Genomic DNA, 17,576 nt, shown 5'->3' with positions numbered 1-17,576 from the left:
AAATTTAAGTATCAATTGCCACTAAGTCTAGTCTCTCAATATAGTACACACACAGATATGCCATTATGTGGGCTGCAACAAGTGATTACTTTCATCTATCTTGCCTGATGAGGACTAAGGACTGTGCGGGCATGTACAAAATGTTCTTAACTGACATTGTTTAACCCCCCGATTAGGTTTGTTTTGTTGACATGTTTTGTTGAGAGGTTGCATCTTTATTGTTGTTATTGGAACATGACATCATTATTGTTCTCTGGTTGGATTGAGTTCCTTATGGACAAGAAGGAATAATCATGTGACAATATTCATGTATAAAAGCTCTAATGTTTACACTTTCAAGCTTCTAACTAGAGTACATGATCCACTTAACCTTAGATATGCCTTACATACCCACTAATCTTGGCAGAACTGGTTTCATATATGTGCCTTTTAATTGGAATGACCACTAAACTCCACTAAAAATAGAATTTCATTCACCTTGGATATTTTAAAAGGTTATTATCTGATGTTTCTCAATATTCTCATAACTTTGTTAATCCTTGCTGATTGTGGTAATCTGCCTTTAGCTGTGTTGTTCCTGTATTTTGATTAAACACTTGTTAAAAGAGATCTCAATCTAAATGAGACTACCAGATTAAATAAAGTTTACATTAAACTGACTTTGCACATTTCAAGCACAACATTGACCAAATTTCACTTGAACTGCTGTCTGTTTTGATTTATCTGTTACCATCATCTCAGTTGAACTATGATGTGTAACCTGCAATCCGCCTAACTGATTTATGATTATGGTTTTAAGGTTTTTTAGAGTTCTGTGGAGGTCAGGGAAGTTTTTCTATATGTTTGGTATATTAGCACAATTAAACAACTCACCATCCAGAAGAGTGTTCCAGTGGCAAATTCTGCATACTGCTCTATTGTGGACAGGACACTGAAGATTAGACACACCAGGACCATGAGAAAGCTGTAGGGAGGAACACAGTATTTTCAGTCAGTCATCACTACATATTAGTTACATATTAGTGAAAAGTAAAGTAGAAATACTTCATTATTTCAGTAGTGTTGTTTTCACAATATAACGTTTAATCAGGTATTTATTGAAATTTCTAATTGCGATCAAACTGACCTCACAAATTCTAAGCATTAAATGTGATTTTTCCGGACTACCGGTGAGACTGTTACTGAATAAAATAAACAAGCACTTTATAGCAGCCAGCTAGCCTACAAACATGTCAAGGTGCTTTGCCTCTGGTTTTCCTTTTTCTTCCTTTTCATCAATTTGCTTCTATTAACAGCTGACAGGATGTTTCCACATCTCCTAGCAACAGTGAAACATTCCAAACGAGACTGTCCATCTGCTACTGTATATACATAGTCTATAAATATAGCCCTGTGAGTTGGACATCCATTACCTGCACACCTAAATGAAGGTTGGTAAAGGAAAGGATGGTGGGAGACGTGGATGGGATAAAGTGACAGTGAAGGAAGAGAGCAAAGGAGTGAAAGGAGGGAGGACGTTAGAGCTGTAATAAGTACTGATTTTCTCAATTAATCTGTTGATCTTTTTTGTAATAAAATGTCAGAAAAAATTTAAATATGCCCCTTATATCTTCCTGAAGCCCAGTGTGACTCATTTAAATGTTGTCTGACCAAAAGTCCAAAATCATAGGTAAGAAAGAAAATTGGGCAAATCCTGACAACAAAAAAGACATGTTTGGCATTTTTAGTTGAAAAATGTCTGAAATGTTACAGTAAATGGATTATTTAACATGATATAAATATAATAAATAAACTGCAGATCGATGACATTAAACAAGAAATCATATAGCAGAGGGGAAGTAAAGGAAGGGAAAAAAGGAAAAGTGAAATAGAAAATATGTATGCTGATTATGGGATTGACAACTCCACATAAATTCCTTGATTTGACCAAGATAATAACAGGTCCTAAAAAAATATGAACTTCTTATGAGCTTTTGAAAATCTGGTATGCTTTTTGTCTTCATTGTTTGTGTAGCCATTATTTTTACTATTACATTTTATTTCTTCACTGGATTCCTTCAAATTAATTTCTGATCAAAAATCTTTGTGTAGTTCTTTTTAAAATGAATCATTGCTTGCTTTTTCTTTAGATACTCTGGTATAGTTGATTTGACATACTTTAAAACATGGATTAAAAGGTTTTCTATTGGGTCACTATAACTTTCACTTGAGACATTTTCAACTTTTTTGTAAAATTTTCAAAAGGATCAAGAGAAGCTTTGCTGGGTCTTTTCCAAACCCACGGGATTAAAAGCACAATCAGTTGTGTGTTTAATGATCCCAGATGATCCACATCTTTTAAGTGCTTTTACATAGCATACTATAAGTGTTTGCATGCACCATCATCATGATCAAGCTCACTTTTGAAAAAAACACACCGCAGTGGGTTCATTATGATGTTGTGTAGTACAAGCTGGATTACACGCCATATGCCGGAAGGGTTATGTAAGTGTCTGTTGTTTATTATTATTATCATGCAACATACAAAATTATGTAGAAATATACTCCTGCAGAAAATTATGGATAGAAGTCCCAACCCTTTCAGTTTGATTTTGATATTTTTAACTGAGTAAGCCCAAAAAGACACGTTACTAAATTAAACACTCCTGTGAGACCCACCTGCATAATGGACACCCACATGTTCTTCCAGTTAATTCAAAGAAAAAGGTTTAATATTTTCTGTAATTAGAAAATCATACTGATTTCTAGTCCATCAGGTTTTAGGATGAGCAGAAAGCATCAGAGAGTGGGTGATGGACGGTAAGACTCCTAAAGGAGGATTCCCCTGACACACAGAGTATGACACATTGGGCAGATGGGACAGTGATTTTACTCTATAAGGATTACTGCTCACCCGCCACATACACACGAACACACACACACACACACACACACACACACACACACACACACACACACACACAAACAGATCCCTTACACCCTCTCTCTCTCACAAATGCAAAAATGTGAAAGCATTGAGGAAAAATGTTCTGAGTGTATTCTTGGACCTATGAAGAGGCCAGTCATCAACAATGGGGTGATCTGAGGTGATCATCATCCCCTCCAATTTAATGCAGTGACATGTACATGCCATTTTGACTGGAGTGACCAGGGTAAGACACTGAGACAGAGGATGATATTTTTGGTTGGGTCTTCTCTATGCTCCCCATGAGCAGTACCCCAGGTGCAGGTTCACATATATCAAATCTGCACTGTACATATAATCCAAACATTCAAGACAAGTCACAAAAGGGTTATATGTAGATATTTATCACTATGACTTGATTGCACCATAGCAATATTGCCTGTTCACATTCACTAAACAGATTTGTGTAGCGTCCAGCCAATGAAAATGAGCGGACGTTATACATTATTATGAATTATAAAACTGTTGCCAGGCTCTCATGCAAAGGCATTACCAGCCTTTTGGAAAGGAAAGACCAAACAAAGAGGGCAGGTAAAGTCAACTCAAAACCCATTTCCCTTGTGTTGAACTGAGATTATCTCTTTAGGATAAGCATAAATATAATGTCATAGTCATTCAGGTCATTGATGGGGTCATGTAATCTACATGTTTCAGTCAGAGCATGGGACTATGACATTTGTTTTGATTAGGAGGGAAGCTAGTGTGCTGGGATTCCACATACAGCACCACCAGCAGGATAAATATCAAAATACACTGGACAAGCCATCCAATACAGGGTTGTAACCAATTTTGGCTTTAAAGTAATTCATTAGAAAAGCACTAAAATATTGTGAAGTAAAACTCACAATGCCTTGAGATCATCATACCATTTCATCCCACTTTTGTAGGCTTAAAACAAGCAAAATATATTTTCCATGCAAGTTCAATAAGGATAAAGCAAAACATGGAACCACATACATAAGTGATACCTGCAACATGTGCAGTCCACTTGAAAGACATATGGTTTATTAATTATTGAGTATGTCCTATGCTCTATTAAACACTGTCAGTGAGTAGAGCTTATTTGAGTTTTTTTTTTAAAAAGCACTTTGATTCAATTTTAGTGAAATTCCTCAGGTGAACATAACATTTACTAGTGCTGCTGTTGGTAAAGAAACGCATTTTGTTCATGCTGGGAACTAAAGTAAACTGTCCAAACCTTCCTGGCACAAAAGATCCACACTAACATTAATCTCTTTGTGGACATTATACAAAACACTACCAAGCATTACACAAAATATCATAGGAAACCCTTAAAAAGAAAGTGGTGATATTTTCCTAACACAGAGCTGCTAGACATCTAAACTGTTGAGCTGAAAGGTTCATTCTCGCTGTTTGGAGACTGCAGCTTGACAAAAAAAAAAACTACAATGTATTTTTAATGTAACCACTGTAATTTAACCAACTTGAATTTAAAAAAATGATGGGCTCATACATACTGAAAATTGACCCACAAAAAGCTCCCAAGATTAAACAAAAACATTGCAGCACACAAAGCCATGATGAAGTCCTCCCAACTCCCAAAATTTGATTGCAATTTACTTTAAGTGCTGTATTTTGTTATGCTAGATAAAGCTAGTAGTGAAACTGATTGACTTAGCATCTTCCTAATGTCATATCCTAAAGCTTACTGTGATGCCAGCAGGAGGTGTTTGCCATAGACAGGACTGGGTCACTCACAGCCATTAGCCAACCTTATTTAGCCAGGCCAAAACCTCTGGGATCTGATTAAAACAAAACAGCTGGGGCTTTAGTGAGTATTATTGACTGCAGATCTGTTCAGCTTCACTAAAATAAGTACAGAGTGGCCGTGGAGCTTCACCAAACCCTCTACTCAATCAACTGTGAAACTAAATCAGTATAGGCTTAGAAAACATTACCTACATGTAAATACAGTTAGAGAATGGGACATGTTCACACTTAGAGATGCATGCATGCACATTTATAACATGTACAATTTGCCCACACCATGGACTGAATTGTACACATACACACACACACACACACACACACACACACACACACACACACACACACACACTAGACAGCTCCTGTCAAGTGTGTCTTAAAACAATTGTCAGGTACCAAAATGACACTGACATAGGTTTTGCTTGCCTTAATCATTCCTCATGTCCGTACTGGCCACTAAACAATCTCCTCATAATGCACAAGTGATAGGAGCCAAAATCCAAGCCTCTTCTATAAAAATGTATTCAAAAGTTTTTCTAAGCTAATATAAAGTATCAGCTTCCTAGATTTGTTTAAATGTTAGTCATTTTAGTGCCAGGAAAACACTGTCCAAAGACACACAAAAAGGGAAACTGATTCTAAAAAGACAGTAAATGTGGCAGATATCCACTTGATATGACTAACTCAGACTGCTGAAACTTCATTTAAGCTTCAGATAGCACACACTGGGTAACAAAAGGTGAAACTATTTTATTTACAGTAATAATTGAATTAATCAGTGTTTAGATGCTGTTCTTTAAACACCACTGCAAATATACTATTCTGTCTTTCCTCATCCCCATTACCACCATGACTTCCATGATATGCAGGGACACATCCAAATGTTTCCATCAACCACCTGCTGGCTCCACTCCACCACCGCAAGTGTGTAGACTCCAGGATCCTGTACTCTCCTATCTTCACAAGAGTCAACACTGTATGAAGATGCTTCACATCAAGGGAGTCAAAAATCTTCCCGTGTCTAATGTCTATCACCCATGCTTTAACAACATCTTTAACCATGGAATTTCTCATAAACTGATTTTTTCATCAATTTTACTGAAAAGTTTAAACAGGTTCCTGATTCGGAGTTCTCCTGGGACAAAGGTCATTATTTTCATACCACAGTATGAAAACAGTATGGCTCGTCAACATGACATCAAGAAATAATTTGTGACCTAAACAAGCACAGGAGGGCACAAAGTGCCTGATTTCTATTGCACCGTGCATGCAATTTAGTACCCACAATTTGTCCTGCCCATCATTGCATGGCCAGTGACAGAGCAGCCCTCCACAACCCTCTCACCCCCCCCCCCCTCCCCCATCCATGGAAGAGCTTAGGGTGGATTACACCACATCAGCCAATAGCCACAAACATGGATGTCCCATCTTGGCTTAGCTATCAACTTGTCCACCAAATACTTGGAAAATAGATGTAAATCTCCTTACAGGTTGGAGGGCAAGATGAATGGGGGGGGGGGGGGGGGGGACGGTTGGGGTATCACTTAATAGTAAAAGTGTAATTTATTACGATTGAATTCAACACATGTAAATTAGATTCAGCATTAGCAACAAGCAAAACTGAAATGTATTACTATGAGTTTATAAATCATCACCATTGTTAGGCTTCAGACTACAATTACTTTAGGTGCCACTTTATACGTTTGTCTGTGCTAACAGCACAAAGCACAAGTAACCATGTTATGGTTAAATAATCCACACACTCTACGTTTACCTGAGGGTCAGAAAGGTCATTGTTTAAAAATGACATGTTTGTGAGTCAATTAGTCATGTTAGAGAGGACTTATTAAAACATGCTGTAAATTCTATGTCTTTAATGCTTCACTAAGTTTAATATACAGTGGTTTAAAACAAGTATAAATTGTAGATGTTTTGATTTGAGGGATTAGGGTTAATTTATATCTTTTGGCAGGTTGATAACTGATGCATATTTCAGGGTTTTTTTGGCATAAAAAGAGAGGAAAGGAAAACCATTGGTGGAAAGACTTTAAAATAAACAAAGGTATTCTTTTGACTCCAGGTTTGAATTGAACGTCTTAAAACTGAATTGTACACAGTGTCTGCTGTTTGTCTATAGTACAGATAAACAATGGATCCATTCAGGAAAATAAGAAACATTAATCATCCAGTGTCTTTACAATATTGGTGAGGCTCCTCTAGTGAGTGACGTCAGGAGCGTAGACTCTGTGATTAGTGATCTGAGGCAGCTGTGACTGATGGCAACACGGAAGGAGACGAACAAGGAAAAGGCGGGCAGAAGGGGCAGGAGGCTGTTGGAGCAACACGTTTGAGGGCACGGCACTCTGGTAGGAGGACGGGAGAGTATCGTCCACAGTTAGATAGAGCGATGAAGACAGGTAGGCAGGGGGAAGCTGTTCCTGTGTCAGGAGAGGAGGCTGAGTGCCTCCTGTTGTTAAACTGGGGCCCACATTAGAGAGTGCTGTGCTGCTCCTGCTCCCTGTGTGCCACCTGGTGTCCTGTGCCAGCATTCATCCAGGCGCCAATCAGTTCCTGTCTCGCCGTCCACCAAAGCCGTTTCCCCAGGGAGTTGGGGGGTGGCACAAGCTCAGACCCCGGGGGAGGGTCTGGCCGAGTAGTTGAGTTAAGTACATTTTATGAACTTTGTTCTCATTTCTTTGTGTTTTGTTTATTGTATGCATATATATTTGTTATATTGTGTGGTCGGCCATTTTTGTAGTTTTAATAGTGTGGAGCGGGAGGGCTGATTAGGGGGTAGGTGACAAGTTGTGGGCTGGGCATTTTGTCTTACCTACAGTGCCTCCTAGCGGAGGGTGTCGACATGCTAAGTAACCTATTGTCTTATGCTAAAGTTTAGCCATGTGAGGGTGGTTCTTCAAAATAGCGTGCCGTGTTTAAAGGTGTGCCTTAAAAGCTAGTGAGACTAGTGTGTTGGTGCAAGCCTTTTGTATGCTGTGTTCAACGTAGAGGAAGCCGTGTCCCCCCATGACTGTCACCTCATCTGGTTGAAGACCTCCGGCCATTTTATGAATGTCTTTATATTGTGTTAATAAATATTGTCCCTTTTGTACGCCATCTCTTCTCTCTGTGTGTTTATTCAAGGGTTCTGACAGTTTCAGCATTGTATTGCTTGAGTAAACCCACAATTATTATAATATAAAGGAACAAGTCAGATCAGGCTTAGCTTAGCTACTGCAGTATGACAAAAAGTTGGAGCTTTGGCAAATACAGTGGTGGGTACCTTTTGAGTATTTGTTTTGATGCTGCTCTGTCACTTTTTGGAATGTTGTCATTTAGGATCCAAGGTCTACATCTTCAAAAGAAATTTGATTAAAAAGGTATTTCAATGGGCACATAGCATGCTGACAAATGGAAGTGACCCATACAGTACTCAGTCAATAATCTCTAGTAAGCAGATATCCGGGTAAAGTTTCCTTTCCATATAGATGAAGGGTAAAGCCTGAAGAGAGAGTATACACTATAGCCATTTAAATAATCTGTCCGGAATAAAAACACAGATATGAACCAAGGATTCCTGACAACATCTGGCCAGCTGTATTTTTATGAGGATAAACAGATACAATGCTTCCTCCACTGCAAACTGGTTGTGTTGTATGGACATTATTGTCAAAATGAATTTGAATGACATTTTGATAAAAATACTAGTAATGAAAAGAAAAGTGAGTTGTATCAATAGTAAGTAGATTAAGTTCTCCTTCTCCTCAAATGATTTTATCTCAACTATACACATTTACTCCTGTATTACAACATGTTTTAAGAAAATGAATTGTTTGAGTAAATCAAAGAACCAAGAGATTGGTTGTAATCTGTTTGGAGACTGAGAAGGGCATTTAGGAGTCATGAGGACATACATGTTTATTCCATTTGGTTATGTAAAAGACTCAGAGGGAGTGGCCCAAACGTGAAGGGATCATTGCTCCAGGTTGTCTCTGTGCTGGTGAGTCTGCAAGCCATTGCATAAGACTCTTTTTGGACACGTATGCTGTCTCGGGTTCAAGGGATTTCTACCCACTCTGACTACTCTGTCATCATTAGTGTGGCATGTGTGTATGTTTGTGTTCCTGTCTGTCCAGCCTGGGGTTAGATAAATATGTCATAATATATATCTTTTGTTGAATATCATACAAATTAACCATTCAATGAAGGATGCCTCCTGGCTATTCCTTCCATTAAGTCTGTAAAGCCTGTCACAAGTACAACGAAATGTTAAAGTGCTCACCAGTCAGTGCATCATTCATAAATAAGGAGTTCAAGTATCTCATGGTGTTGTTCACAAGTGAGGGTAAAATGAAGCATGAGGTTAACTGATGGATTAGTGAAGCATCTGTAATTATGCAGGCATTGTCCCAGACCGGTATAGAAAAGAAAGAGCTAAGCTAGAAGGCAAAGCTCTCAATTCACCAATCAGTCTAATCAGTTTCAACCCTCACCTAATGGTCACAAGTTTTGGGTAGTGACTAAAAGAATGACATTGCGGTTACAAGCGTCCAAAATGAGTTTTCTCTGGAGAGTGTCTGGACTAGGGTGAGGAGCTTGGACATCCAGGAGAAGCTCAAGGTAGAGCCACTGCTTCTTCACATAAAAAAGTTCTATGTCTATGTGTGTTAATAAACAGTATGTGTGCAAGTATATTTTGCATGCATTGATCTGTGTCAAATGTCTAATCCTCAGATGGTGTGTTACCCTGTTATGAAACCTGTTGATTGGACAGATGTTCTGAAATAGCCAGATGGGAGTGTTAGAGTGCATTTTCAGATTTATATAAGCCTGTACGAGCCAATATGTTTGTGTATTTCCCGTAACTGTATTGTACAATCCAACCACATTTGCAGATCTGTGTTGTGTGTGTGTTTGGATAGATGTTTGCCTCCACCTGATTGGAGCTTGTACTCTGCTTGTGTGTGTGCATTGTTGGCAATTTTGGAAATGTTGTTGAACCTGGCTTCAGCATAAGGACAGTGATGAATTAAGCAACCACCTGCATATGTGTGTGTGTTGTTTATGTGTGTGTGAGCAGGCCTATTAGAAAAGACCTATTAGGGCTGCCCTTTATGCAACCCTTCTTCCCTGCCAATCTCTAAAGAGGCCAGGAGAATAGATGGCCACAAGCGATAGCCATTGACAAGTAAGAGTTACTTAAGGGAGTGTCAGCGGGAATCAGTCAGAAGGGCTTAATATTAAATGAAGGACAGGCTCGGGTTCTCTCCTCTGTGAAGGGAGAACATTAGACCCTCAATTACTGTTCGAAGAGATTATCAACAATGCAGGGTCCACAAAGCACACAAGGAGAGAATCTCCCCAGTGTTTCCATTCATCTTTGACTGACAAAGGGTATATTTTAATGAGACAGACACAGTCTGCTCCTCTTCAGGCACAATTTCACACAGGCAGAGCTGAAAAGTGCAGTTATAGGCACACCTGCTATTTGTAATGGCTTAACATAAGGCCTCGATTTGAATGCAACTGAGCTAAATTATTGTAGAGGGGGATACATATGTTTGGATAGTTGATGATTTGGGAGGAATGGGACCCAGAGTTTTAAAACATTAAGCTTGTTGCCAGAAGCATAGCAGGTTGATCCTGGTTATTTTTGTTCAGAGCTGCCAAACTGAGTCATGATTCAAAAGTGAGACGCTGCCTTAAATACTGTGAACGAGTAGGCAGAAACACTAACAACCATGCACAGTTGTGCTGAATGATGCTCAAACTAACCCCTCTCTCGATTACAGCGTTTCTCAAGAATGATGCAATGATGATTTACTTTTAATACTTGGCTTTGATGAGCTTTTAATACATAGGACTACTTAACTTGACAAACTTAATGAGTTTGAAATTTACCCTTAACTGTATTTTTTGTGAAAATATATCTTCAACAAATGACAAAAAAGGATGTAGTATTTTACTCCTCTTCCCAGACAAAAGCAAAAGTTTAGGCATTTTTAGTTCTCTTGTTTTTAAACATGTTCTATAAATAAATTGACTTCACTTGACTTGTAGAAATTGCAAACGTGAAAAAGTGTTAATTGCTCTTGTACAGTCATGCTGTACATATGTAAGCATTTTCTTATCATGGCATTAAACTAGAGATCCATATAAAGCACAAACAATGAGTTCAAACATTAACCTTTATTGATGGTAACAATTAGGAATGAAGCAGTCTGTCCCTTATGAACCTACATTATTCAGCTTGTCCGTAATTACTAACAGAGTAATGAATAATTGACTAGTGTGAAAAAAAACAGTGGAACTGTACTGCTCAGGTGTGGTGGCTGTTGTAATGTTACTCATGGCTGAATTGTCTTCATTGCTTGTCAAAATATGTAGTTTGTTGTTTCATCCATAGTTTTGCTTTTAATTCAGACAGCTCACCGCGTGACCTTGACGAGGGTCAGTTGACCAAATGTGTCGGGAGTTGTTTGACCCTCAGGACAAAATTTTTTTGTTTGTTTTTAACTGTATCTGTACTGTGGTTACTTAGGGCGCTTTCACACCAACAGCAGATGCGCACTAAACAGTCCATTCAGACCAAAAGCTCTTAGTTTGGTTGGTTTTCGTTGGTGTGAAAGCATCAATCGTACTCGGGTGCGCACTGAATAAACTAATTGATTACCTAACTAGATTAATTTAGATTATCTAACCCTGCCTCACGTCAGACAGGAAACCTGGTTGGAATCGACGCTGTTCCAGAATGCAGAACCAGCAACTCAAAAAAACCAATCTGCCATAGCAGGAAATAAAATTAGTTATCTATCATCAATTACTGTACAGTATCATATCTCTCTTTAAAGCTGCAGTTGGTAACTTTGAGGACAGAGAGGACTTAGCATCAAATTTGAAGTAGTACAACTTTCAGATCCCTCCCCCTCCCTCTCCACTGCACTCCTGCCCTGCCTCCAAAGTCCCTCCCCCAGAGGAGGCTGACGCGCGCGACGTGGACGCGGTGGTTGTTGCTGCGCCATTACTTTTTCTACGCTCATGCATAAGAGATCAACGAGTATAAAAGCATCGCCTCCTGACCAATCAATTGTCTTGGAAAATGGCCTGCCCATTAGAAGATGCTGTCGACATTGGTGGTGAGAGAAAGAGTTTTTAGGGAGATGCAATCCTTTTGATGTCCCCGATGACATCCTATACAAAAGGTACAGATTTTCAAGCGACATTAAGTTGACCAGAATATATATGTAAAAAAGAATTCTTGTGGCACATGAGGGATATTAGTCTTCATGTTATACAGTTGGTTTGACATCCTGAGATTAAAGGGTCAGGGTGCATAATAACTTTATTTATGTATTGTAAATGTAAAAATTTGACGAAAAGGTATATTTGAAAAATATGCCTTGTGGCACACGAGGGATATTAAATCTGTGTATCATATGTTCTTTCCATTTTTAATTGGCAATCAAAAATCAAATAATGAAAAATTGACTGGTTATTTTGTTTTTTATTATAAACACCAAAAATGAAAAAATTCCTGGTTTTTCATATTTCAATTTTAAGCTCAGATCAAAAATATGAAATAGAAAAACGGGCAACAGGACTGAATTTGATTTTAATATTTAATTGGTCGTCCGTCACTTTTTCTCACGCCGTCACCCCTTCCTATCTTCCCCACACATTAATAAACCCCTTTACCTGTCTCAGCTCCCCCCTCCAGTCTCCCGCTACAGCCTGCACGCCAAGCTGCACGCTGCGTAACAAGCTACACGTCCACTTCCGCTTTCAATGCAAGTTCAACACTTTAATATATGTTATAGTTTTTCTTCTTTCAAAGTAACCTAATATTCACATCGACTGAGATTTTTTCATCTAATTTCAATATTTTCAATAACATTTATGGTGTAACATATCGTTTGCATTCACATTCTCAGCTCTTCCTTTAGAGTCACACGCTTTGATCCTCGAAACAATACCATGTCTGATAGGTCTGACTGGCTTATCCGGTCCTGATCAATCGATCTGGGCGGCTAGCAAGCTAACGCTGTTTGCTAACACTCCTTACCAAAATTACGGGTCATGTAAACCCGACCAATTCAATATTAAAATCAAATTCAGTCCTGTTGCCCGTTTTTCCATTTCGTATTTTTGATCTGAGCCTTAAATTGAAATATGAAAAACCAGGCATTTTTTCGTTTTTGGTGTTATAATAAACAACAAAAAACAAAATAACCTGTCAGTTTTTCATTATTTGATTTTTGATTGCCAATTGAAAATGGAAAGAACGAATGATACACGGATTATATTGGTCTGTATGTGAAACAGTTGGTTTGACATCATTCACTCAAATGGTTAAAGCGCATAATAGGTGTGTATTTTGAATGTCAAATGAATGTTGAATATTAAACTAACTTAATGTCGCTAGTCGCTACGAAAGGAAGGGCACTGAGGTAGCGCTCTGCCTAAAACGTCTGTGCCGTAATAAAGTGAAATTGAGTGATCAGAGTGCTGCCCGTTTATATTGTCCGATGAATTAATATTGTATGATCTCATGAATTTACACATTAACAGGGTCGGATATTTTCTGCCAGCATTCCTTCCTGGCTTTTGCTGCAGCAACAGTGTTGCTTTTGGCTTGGATGATGTGTTTGAATTCTTCATATATTTGAAGAATAATCGTCTGCTCCTCCATGGTAAAGTAGTCTGCTCTGCAGGGTTTCTCCATGTTTGTGATTGGTCAGACGCTGCAAACACCACCCTTTTATGTGAGCGTGCAGTGATCAAGATTGGAAAACCCTGGGTTCAATTACCGAGTTGAAAACCAGCTTCGTAGTACCGCTTATCAGGATTGCGAATATCTAGGTAAATGAACCCAGGTAAGGGAGAGATATCCCGGGTATGTTAATCCAGCTCTTAGTACAGTCCTCTGGCCTTGATTTTTTTCCACTGAATTAAACAAACATGATATAACATCATCTAACTAGCAGCATTCAGTTTTTCTAGATTATATTTTTGTATTGACCTATTGTTTTTTACAGACATACATTTCTAAGGTCTAGTATTGATTTACTGTGTTTTGCCTGGACAACCTGCTGCTATATATCTAGATTTTCCAAATCTTGGATCAATAAAGTAAATCTATTTATCTGTGTATCAATCTGTTTAATAAAACATAACAGGAATTAGTTAGCTGTTCAGGATTTCACACAACTACAGTGACCAGAGTTCAAGCTAAGGATAACATAGCATGTTGACCTGTGTATCACTCCAAATAATCTTATTGTGATAGCCAGCCTGTGTTTATAAGTCTTCGTGGATGTAAACACTTTAAAAGCAGTGAACAAACACCAGATACACAGCGAGCAATTAACCAGGAAGCTACGTTGTTAGCACATTGCTAACATTAGCTGCGAAGCTAACGTGCAGAGCTGTCATAACAACTCTGCTACTTTACAGCCTACATCACAAGAACAACATATCCTGACTAACTAGACAGTGAGCTGAATGTCAGCAGGTAACATTACAGTTTATGTGAAACTGAGCTGATGTTACTCACCTGTCCGGAACATAGACTGTATAAAATAAATGGACGTAACATCCGTGACGTCACCCATTGGTTTGTGGACTGCTGCTCGGAAGCCAATAGTTTGGGATCTGGGCAGCACCATCTTGAAAATTTCAGGTGCATGCCGGGAAAAATAAAAACACGGATTCTACTTATATGGGCATGAGGCGGGGTCATGGGCGGAGCGGGGAGGTTGCGAGGGCTGGATATCGAGGACATTGTGCAATCAACCTTTCAATCATGACGTAGCCACGCCCTAATAAATACCCTGCTTTATCGTCAAATAGGCTATAATATCAGGGAGGCCAAAATTTCACAAATGAACATCATACTGCATTGAAGAAGGCTTTAAACTAGCGATTGAGACCATAAACACATTTTGAAAACATTTACTGAGGTTAGAAATCAAGTGAGAAGTTGGTGAATTCTCCATTGACTTGTATAGAGACGGAAGTCCTTCTGACACAGTTGCCCCCTGGTGGCCTTTTGATAGAATGCAGTTCTATGTTACTTCCGCGTTGGCCTCACTTCAGAGGACCAGAACTCCTCGCCTGCATACACTACGTGACCCCCCCTCCCTCTCTCTCTCTCTCTCTCTCTCTCTCTCTCTCTCCCTGTCTGACCGTGAAAGCGCATGAACGCTCCCTATCTCTGATTGGCTGGAGCATTGTTGTGGTGGCTTGCACCGAGCCAAATGTGTATCTGCTGAAATACAGTCTATGGCTGAATCTCAGAGCCCAGGCTGTGTATTGAGACCAGACCTTTTTTCAGAGCGCACTTCGAGGGGACAGCTAGCGGACAGTGAGGAGAGATTCAGTGATTTTGACAAAAAATGTATTGGATTATTATCGCTTACTACACCTTTAAGTTCTTGTGCTACATCTTTAATTCACTTTCCAGGATATTAAAGAAGCATTGGGTCAAATGAAATTAGTATTTGTGAATGTTGATGTATCCACAACTTGATGCACCGGTGGTAGTAATAGTTAGAAATCCAAATTTAGCAGCATGCTCTCTTTGCAACATTACACCATGCTAAAACATACCAGCATCTTTCGAGTCTGAGTGCATTAACACCAATAAAGGAGAGACAGTGCTCCTGAGTTGTAAAATGATTGATGTAAGCTGTTGTTTCAACTGTAGGTCACAGTGTGCTCTCCTGGTAGGTCAGGTTAGCAACATCTAGAAGGCATCTCCATGTTTCATGCATGAGGTTGCTGATTTGACAATGACCTGCGATTGTTGTGTTTAAAACAAGCGTTACTGCAGTTACTGGGAACCAGAACCTAATACTGGAAAGAGCAGCACTATGTAATTAACGAGAGAGGGGCTGGAGACTTAAGACTAATCAAGAGATACTGTACAGACCTGTGAAGCCCACAGTTGTCCAGTTACTGAATTTAGTTAGAATTTAGTTTTTACACTGACTTTGTGTAATAATGTCTCATTGTTGTTGGGTGTATTGAGTCAACAAAAGTTTGTAGATTAAACAAGTTTTTTTTTCTGTTTTAAGTCATTCAGACTTCTTTTTGCATAGTGTCCGGTGGCACTGTTTTTTCTTTGCACTTCTATTTATTTTTTACAACTCAGCCTTTTGAGCTTATAACATAATATGTCAGCCTCTGTGATCATCTATATAAGTATGTCTTGCTCATTCTCCACTGCAACTGACCTGTCTGTATTATAATAAGAATCAGTATCTGACCCAGAAAGGTACTCACACAAGGAAATGGTAGAGGAAGCATTTCAGTCCAGCAGGTCTCTCTAGGAAGTTGTAAACATCCCCCTGCATGCTAGTCTTGATGTAAGGCCGGCGGAATTCTTTTTGATGATGCAGCCAGCTCGAACGAGGAAGAGTTGGAGGGACAGAGGTGATAGAGGGCTGGCTGTGTATCATCTGCAATGCTGGGTCCTTTGTGTCTGCTGGTGGACAGCAGGGGCTGCCTGATCCATTATTCACTGCTGTGGGGTCCAGTTCCAGTGAAACAGGAGAGTAGTGGCTTCTGTCAGAATCAGGAGCCTGTGGGGCAGCAATTGTAGTGGTGGTGGAGGTTGCAGGGTTTGCATCCACCTCCTGGTCCAGGCTGAGGCTGAGACTCGAACTGGCATATCCATTGGGGCTGCATCTTATGATAGAGCCCCCCAGCCTGCTGCCATAGTCACGTTGCACATGGCACGTCATGTGAAAGGAGTGTGCTCGTCTTTCCACCATGTTGCCCCACTGAATAGTCTAGTTCAGAGAAGGCCAAGGGGTCCTTGAAAATCCTGTAAAGTCCTGGAAGTTGTGGCCAATGTTCAGGTCGAATGGAAGAGCACAGAAAGGTAGCAGGGCTAGGTAGGCATGGCTAGCTACCTGCTGCAAACAAGAGCTCTTGCTGCTGGTCTGCATGTGTGTCCATACCTGCAGCGGAAGAAGTGACATGAGTCATGAGATAGTATGACTGAAAGTAAGCTTTGCCCTCTACTAGATGGGGCCATGTTATTTTAGCATCAGTCATGAAAAATACAAGACTTGGAATGAAAGCACAAAGTATTTCTAGATACGTTTACATAGTGTTTTAATATGTTTTTCATACCAGTTGGATGAGGGCTACCCATAAGAAATTTAAGAAATCTGAGAGTTTTGACATTTTCACATTTCAATGATGATAAGCTGTCTGTAGTCTAGCAGAAAACTGAAAATGTAATGATTCACAACTAACATTTTATAAAACAATTGCTGCTGTAACAGCAAAAAATATGCTTATTCAAAAAATATCATCAGTTTAAATTCTGCTAGAAGTGGTTCCCTTCAGCATGTTACTTATGAATTGTAAACCCTATCACAGACCAATTGTTCTCAGGTCATTTCTGCCGATTAGGGCTTTTCATTGTGTAACCATCTTAATTCCTACTTTAAGATATAGCTATAGAGTCTATAACAGGATTGTTTTTTCCTTGTTTTGATGCAGAGGGGAAGGGAGAACAGAAAGGGGATTACCATCTGTTAGTAAGGAATTATTGTGACATTTCCACATTTCTAAATTTGGCAAATGGTCATAGATTATTAAACTATGATTTGTGACCTGTGAACATAATAAAAGTGTAACAGACACGTAATATTTCCAGAATCAATAATCATACATGAGGGAATGCGGCAGCTACAGGTCAACACACAAGTTCATTTCCGCTAGCTCGCTCTGAGGATTTTCTATTGTAAAAACATTATCCCTGAAGGATGTCAAAACCTGCCTACTTTTCCATCTGTTAAAACAAATGCACAACATTCTGCTAACAATTAGAGAGAATAATCCAGCAAATTTACCAACAAACAACAAATTGTAA

At 39.2% G+C, this 17,576-nt stretch overlaps 1 protein-coding gene across 1 annotated transcript in view; it reads right to left on the bottom strand.

Annotated features, from left to right (window-relative positions):
• kcnq1.2 (potassium voltage-gated channel, KQT-like subfamily, member 1.2) overlaps nucleotides 1–16,464 on the bottom strand; it is a 169,371-nt gene extending 152,907 nt beyond the window's left edge. The window contains exons 1-2 of the mRNA XM_053319246.1: nucleotides 15,974–16,464; nucleotides 874–964 (exon numbers count right to left, since the gene is read on the bottom strand). Of these exons, the coding sequence (XP_053175221.1) occupies nucleotides 874–964; nucleotides 15,974–16,464 (582 nt within the window). The remainder of the gene's footprint in view (nucleotides 1–873; nucleotides 965–15,973) is intronic.
• Between the last annotated feature and the right edge of the window lie 1,112 nt (nucleotides 16,465–17,576).

The sequence above is a fragment of the Scomber japonicus genome, chromosome 5 (assembly GCF_027409825.1).
Source record: "Scomber japonicus isolate fScoJap1 chromosome 5, fScoJap1.pri, whole genome shotgun sequence".
Lineage (NCBI taxonomy): Eukaryota > Metazoa > Chordata > Actinopteri > Scombriformes > Scombridae > Scomber > Scomber japonicus.
The sequence above is the reverse complement of the archived record's forward strand: the minus strand, read 5'-3'. Positions and strand labels throughout refer to the sequence as shown.